Below are 7,315 nucleotides of genomic sequence, written 5' to 3' on the forward strand. Positions count from 1 at the left end.
TTTAAACCCTGGGAAGAATTAAGTTAAGGATTGTTTAAGTTACGATTTACCTCGTCCAAAACAAATGTTGCAGATGTGTTTACCAAATTATTGAGCAAAAACTATTTCCAAAATAGTTGTGAAATGTTACATTCACAGAAATAGTATTGTATAGTCGAAATTATGTCAAATAGGGAGAGATTGTTAATTTAATTTATTTATTTATTTGCCATAACTCGAACTGATTAGAACTAAACTTAAAACATTTTTGGTCGGCAGCCCTGTTTTACCGCCTACTCATTATTAGTTGTTCTCTCTCCTCCTAGAAGACAACATGTACAGTTTTGTTTTGTTTTAGAATAACTATTAATTAAATAAACAGTTTAGTAATTATTATTTGCGAGTTTATTCTATCCACTGATAGTTAAATTTAACCAACATTTCCCTTTTTCTCAACTTTCCTTTATTGAATGATGTGGCAAGTTACATTAAAGACACATTATTAAACATGGTTAAACTCTTTTATTTAAGGAATTAAATTAAATAATTAATATTACATTAGTATTACGTGACTAGTTGCATGGCGAACAAAACGACAATGAACTAATGGGGAAGTGCTCTGATCTATCTCCCTTACTAACAACGTTTTAGCAGACGACGTCATTCACATAGCAGGATTGCCAGCCTAACTTAATAGTTGCAAAGGATATGAATACAACACTTATCATTCGACTGTGTTGTCTTATTTCTGCAATCCGCAGAGCGATGTCCCCATAGATGGCAATGATTGCAGCGACCGTTGAAACGTCCATTATAGTTCTTCCATGTTTTCTGCACTTGGGTCGAAAATGCTTTCGTGGATTGTATTGATGTTTCTTTTAAAGCCTGTCTACTATGTCCAGCGATCAAATTCTTCTTTATGACAACTGGTGTAAACTCGCCATCTGATGAATTATAGAAACCAAACTTTGGTAAGACTCGGGTAGTGAACCGATTAATTGATATGACACCTCCTTGTCCGCCACGGTTTCACCAGCTTCCTCTAGGTGACGTTTTTTACGATAATTTTTTCCAATAAACGCTCATCATATTCAATATTATAGAATTATTTCCTAAGCATAGCGATACGGGCTCTCGATTTTGGCGCAAAGGCAGTTAGTTCTCAATGCTGTCCAAACGCCCACAGTAGTTGACTCTCCTTCGATTAGGCTTATGGTATCTTCTGACAATGAAAGGGCAATAGTGGAATAGGCCTTGGCCTCTCTCAGCTTGTACTTCCTCTGTATAACATCTGCTGCAGTAGCTGCTGGTGCCGTTTCTGTTTCATTCACGATGTCCCACAATACTTGGTTAGTGAGCAATATTTCCATTTGGAAACACCACCCCCGATAATCATTAATATTTTTCAGTTTTGCTACTTGCCCAAACATTGCCAAACTGCCATCCACCATTTTTAGCACGAACTTCTTAAATGTGAAACTGCGTAGTTCAAACAAAGAATATAAAGCCCAGGAATGAAAAGTGTAATCTTACTGGGTGCGGGTCTCGGTTGACGGAGGAACTTCTGGTAAAAGAAATTATCGTCTGCTCTAAATTCTTCAGCCTGCAATAGTTTAAGGCCTAGGTTTTTGTGTGTAGTGAGATCCTTAATGGTAGTGAGTAACTGACTACAATCAAAATAAAATTATGTCGGAAGTTAATGGTAAATACATGAGTTATTTTTAAAATATACTAACATTTACATATAAATATTTTTTTTAACTTAGATTTGAGTACTGCTTGTAAAATTGCATTAAAATGCACTCTCAACATGATGGATATTCATGCTAAGTAGAGTAATTTAAATGCTGTCTAGTTTCTTAAAAGAATTCTTTATTTTGAATAATGAAGCCATTTCATTTCCTTGTCATTATTTAATTTTTTTATTATCTTCTCACTGAAGAAATTAAGTCTAGTAAAAGTCGGGAGGACTATTTTCTTCAAACACACAAAGTATGTTTAAATGAAAAAGTGAAATTGAGGTTAAAGTCTATTTTGGAAAACTTTGATATATTCAAACAGATGTCGTGTAATTGCCAAAATCTTCTTTTGCAAGACTTTTTCCAGAAGCTAATGTTAGAAATGAGAATTGGGGTTGCACAATCAGTTTTAAAAAGTAAAAAGGCAAGAAGAAAAAGAAATAAAAATCAGGGAAGAACTAAATCTACCTTTAGAAAAATGGAATTCAAATTGTCCAGCAAAACCAAATAAAAATTTTGATACATTCCACTATGTTGCAGGGTTTATCTTGAAAAGGCTGTCTGAAAAAAAGTGCCCCCAAAATATTATCAAAGTATTATTTAAGGATAAAAATGCTACTGACTGTGATACGTCAAATGAAAAGGTAACTGAAAACTTCGAAGAGTGGACTCGTGCGCTAGACAGAGGCAAATTAATGATAGCTACTAATGAGTGCTTAAAATATTTTATGAAAATGAAAGACATTTGTGATCATTTTTATACATACGACCTATCAAAACTGAGAGGTGAAAAAATTAAAGATCAAGCGAAGTTAGCAATAGAACAAGAACTAATGGTTGATTGGCAACAATTAATCAATGGAGACATCAAATGGTTGTCCAAAGTGATAGATGTGTGCAATAACTGGTGGCTTTACCGGGGAGTCGGGGTCCGGCTCTTGTAACCCATAAGGGCGGTGGCGCACTGGGATATGTTAGCTCTGACCAAATGGTCCTATCTCCACCTCCGACTTCGGTCAGGTTTGGGCTGGATACTGAGCTTCGGTTCAGGCTAACGGAGTGGATCCGTGCAAACTGGCCACCTCGGTGGATTGGGTAGCCTGCTGTGGGGCGGCGGGCCTCCGTATGAGGGCATGGCGGTCCTGTTTGCCGGTCTTTTAGAATCACACCGCGATCTCCGGTGCCAGCTGTGCCGGGTTACTTGGGCTGCTGTGTGCTCGTCGTTCCCCTTTAGGAACTCTCTCCAAAGGGTTTGACTTTTTACCTACGTATGTAGGGTGTCGGCTGGAGTTGCTATAGCATCCACTCTTAATCCCACTGCTGTCAAAGGTGCGACCATCAGTAGTAGGGTACTACTACCCATGCTGGATTTGTCACCTGTCCGGGCTAGGTGGACGCTGGCGTAGGGCACTATGATGATAGGCCTATGGTGGTATGGTACATCGGGCTATAAATTCTGACACACTGTCAAAGAGAATTTTCAATTTGATAGTAAAGAATCAATTAGAAGAAAATTTTCCTTAAGGAAACTGCACAATGAAAATTCAAAACAAGGAAAGGAAAACTCCCCAATTAAAAAAGTTCCTAAATTACACTCCCCAATTAAAAAAGTTCCTAAATTACACTCCCCAATTAAAAAAGTTCCTAAATTAAATGGACAATGTGTAAAACCACCACCATCAACAAGTACAAACTTGTCAGCTACTTGTAGCCAATATGTTGAAAGCACAAAAAATGATTATAGTTTTCTAAATGCTGACCCAGATGCAGATCTGTTCCTCAATGCAATAATTTTTTTACAAATCTATGAATTAAGTTTTGTATTCCCACCAATTGCTTCTAGGACCAGTCCTTTTAGTGATCTAAGTTTATCAATATAACATTGATATTGCCATATAGATGGATTACTATTTCTTCCACCCTGTGACGCCCAAACTCATGTTCTAAAACATCTTGGTTAGGACATATGAAGCTCCCTTGTTTATTAGGAACTTAACGATTGATAGAGATGGTATTTTAAAAAAAAACAAAGTTGAATTAAAATTTTTAATACACATTATTAATAATAACGTACCTGTCATTTTCAGTACCTCGATAGTTTCACGAGTGAGTAACATGTTTAATCTTTCTGACTTGGAAAAATCACCTGGTCTGGCAAAAACTTTCTTTTCCCCAATTATTCAACTAATCCACAAAGTCAAGTTCTAACCACTTATAGAGGGAGATAAAAAAATTGTTTCACAGTTTTAATGTTAGCACGGTTAATAGAATCTACACAGGTTTTAGCTCCCTGTACCTTCGTACATGCTAGCGATTAGGTCCCCTTATTTTCTGCTGCCTGCCAACCCTGTTCCAGACTTAGCTATCTATGCGCCACCTGTATGTTATAACAGAGGTGGGCAAAAATTGTGAGCGAATTCCGAAATGAACGCTCAGACGTTTTTAATTTGAGTGATCAAGGGAGCGAGTCCTCAATACAGGTGACGCTATTTTATCTTTCTTCAACTGAGCCAGCTCAGGCCGAGCGCCAAAAAGTTATCTCAATCACAGATCGTTCAGGGCACTTTGAGCGAGATCGGCCGATCGACGCGCTAGCATGCTCAATTCTGAGCACCGCGTCGTCTAGCGGCCAAATAGTTCGTTCAATAAAAAGCGCTGCCGTAAAGTCGAGAGAGATCTACCCGAGCGATTGAATTCATTTTTTAAGGCTGACGGATCTCAATCACGGTGAGCGACCGGATGGTTTTTACCTCTCCGAGGGGACAAAGTCCCCTAGGAGGGGTTATACAACGACCGTGTCTGTCTGTGGGTGGGTCTGTGGGTGGGTCTGTGGGTGTGTCTGTCTGTCAGGACTGCGAACGCGTTCGCATTTTCGGTGCAAAGTGTAATCACTGCGTACGCAGTTCCTCAAAGGGTTGGCAAAACCACCGTGTGACGGTGAGCGTTAACGGATGCATTTGCGGTTTGGTTTGGATGGTGTTTTTTCGCTCACCGTCGTGACGGTTTGGTGTATTACGGTTTTTGTAATGTTTATGCGTAGGTTGTGAGTGTTGAATTTGTTGTGTTTGTGTTCTGATGGATGTGCATGTTGAGTCTGTTGTGTTTATATGGGCGTTTTCTCTCCAACTTCTTCTTAATGACTTTGGGACGGACCGAGTGCTGAGTGTAATGCTACCTCTCAACGTTCAATGGCAGGGTTTCCACCAGTTTTACACGGTATTCGTCTTAGTATCAATTTGCGATCGCATCGGGCGGGATTTGAACCCGAGACCTCCTGATTGACAGGCGGACGTTCTACCACAGAACCACCGACACTTGTTACGCCTTATTGAAAATTAGACCTTCAGCTTTATCGGAAGCGTATTTAATAGAGTACGAAATTTTGGTTTAATTGAAATAGAATTGAAATTGAAATTATTGCATCGAAGAAATTCTAATTTAGCGTTTCTCTATTGATTAAAAACAAATGCGCCACCCAGGTTTCGAACCCAGACCATTCGGCTTGGCAGTCGAGCGCTCTACCACAGAACCACCGATAGCTGCTTAGATTCACTGAAATTAAGACAGGCATCGTAAGCATAATAGGTAATAAAGTCTTTTTTTATTAATGAATTTATGAAGGCCTAATCTGGTATTTTTTAAAGGTTAAATCTTGTTTTAGCGCAGTCAGCCGAGATTAGAGGGTTAAAGGGTAGACCCTGTGGGTGGTCCACTTTCTTAACGACCTATATATAGTTCTGTTAATTCAAAGGAGATAATTTAACGTTAATTGCTTTAAGAGGTGGCGGTTAGTCAAGTGGCTCTCTGTGCTTTGTTGATGGTAAGGTTTTTGCTTCTTGTAAATACATTTGGTGTGGATATTTGGATATCTACGATTTCTAACGCAGTCAATGATTTCTTGGGTGTGCGAGTCATTATATGATATTGGAAATTGGACGGCATTGGTCTTTTTCATGTGGTATGCGTCACAACGTCAACAGGAAGTGAACGAGTCGTCCACTACCAGATATCTACGGTATCTTCATCAAGGGCGAGTGTTGAAATAAAATGAGCGTTAAAGATGCGGCAAGTATTTCGTAAGCGAGTAATTCCAAAAAGCCTCTGTAGATATTTCTTTCATTAAAATTTGCTTCGTATTATATTTAACTGATAAACTTGTTCTGTAAAAGGGTTTAATTCAATTGTGCATTGTTATAGTACGTCTAACTTACTGTTGTAACTACTTAACTTATGATATTCTGAATAAATTAAAATTGGTCGTTTCGTCTCAATTATTTTAATTATAATTAAAATTTTATACCGGGCGGGATAAAAATGGGTTAATATTTTTAACAAATAACTCTAAATTGCGGAGATATATCTTTAAGGGTTATCCCGAGAAATTAATACCACTAGGGACAATTCTACCGAGGAGAGGTATATTTTGGCTTGCCAACTTGTTTCAACCACAACCGCTCACTCGGCGGGAGGTCAACGTGTCCAAATTATTAATTTTTTATAATCATAACTTATTTTTTAATTGTTATAATCAGTGACGGGATGAATATTTTTCTTTAATTTCTCATCGATTTGTTCGTTCTAAAAATTAAATAAAAGAGGGTGCCCAATACTACCCGCAAAAATTAAAAAATATTATAAAGGAATGCGAAAAACAATTAGATAAAATAAAACGCAAAGTTTCGTATATATATTGCACTCATTTATTATGAAAATATATCATCCGTCGATATATTGAACGACGAAACTCCTTCCAGATTGAATTTTACCACTGTAGGTAACAGGTTCAACGAAATCTCGGGGACTCGATTGCTGCAAACATTTTTCTCTCGCTATTAGTAAATGCTAGTTTACGTCATATGACTAGTGTTTTATTCAATGGCGGTGTAAGGGGGGGGGCGAGGCGGGCGGTCCGCCCTGTTTAGCAAGGTAGCCAGGGGTGCCATCGGATAAGCTCGAAAGGGGGGGGGGGGGTGCAAATCAGAACGATTAAACTTGAAGAATTATTTTGGGCTCGAGGGGGGGTGTGCAGTGTGTCAGAATTTATAGCCCGGTGTACCTAGTAACAGAGACCATACCACCGGAGGCCTATCATCAAAGTGCCCTACGCCAGCGTCCGCCTAGCCCGGACAGGTGACAAATCCAGCATGGGTAGCAGAACCCTACTACTGATGGTCGCACCTTTGACGCAAGCCACTCAACCCAGCAGAAGGTGCAGCAATGGGTGGACCGATCCCCACTTCGTACACAGCAGTGGGATTAAGAATGGATGCTGTAGCAACTCCAGCCGAACCCTACCTATGGAGGTAAAGAGTCAAACCCTTTGGAGAGAGCTCCTAAAGGGGAACGACGAGCACACAGCAGCCCAAGTAACCCGGCACAGCTGGCACCGGAAATCCCGGTGTGACTCCAAAAGGCCGGGAAAAAGGACCGCCGTGCCCTCATACGGAGGCCCGCCACCCCACAGCAGGCTACCCAATCCGCCGAGGCGGCCAGTTTGCATGGACCCTCTCCGTTTGCCTGAGCCGAAGCTCAGTATCCAGCCCAAACCTGACCGAAGTCGGTGGAGATAGGACCATTTGGTCAGAGCTAACATCCCC

At 39.8% G+C, this 7,315-nt stretch overlaps 1 protein-coding gene across 1 annotated transcript; it reads right to left on the reverse strand.

The window, feature by feature from the left end:
- Positions 1-503: 503 nt before the first annotated feature.
- LOC149942958 (uncharacterized) lies at positions 504-1,544 on the reverse strand. The gene is made up of 2 exons (XM_090178105.1): positions 1,513-1,544; positions 504-1,445 (listed from the first exon to the last, which is right to left on the reverse strand). The coding sequence occupies exon 2, from the start codon at positions 1,428-1,430 to the stop codon at positions 1,092-1,094; it is 339 nt and encodes a 112-aa protein (XP_090034231.1). The 5' UTR covers positions 1,431-1,445; positions 1,513-1,544; the 3' UTR covers positions 504-1,091.
- Between the last annotated feature and the right edge of the window lie 5,771 nt (positions 1,545-7,315).

This window comes from Leiobunum rupestre, chromosome 6 (assembly GCF_980474605.1).
Source record: "Leiobunum rupestre chromosome 6, qqLeiRupe1.1.hap1, whole genome shotgun sequence".
Lineage (NCBI taxonomy): Eukaryota > Metazoa > Arthropoda > Arachnida > Opiliones > Sclerosomatidae > Leiobunum > Leiobunum rupestre.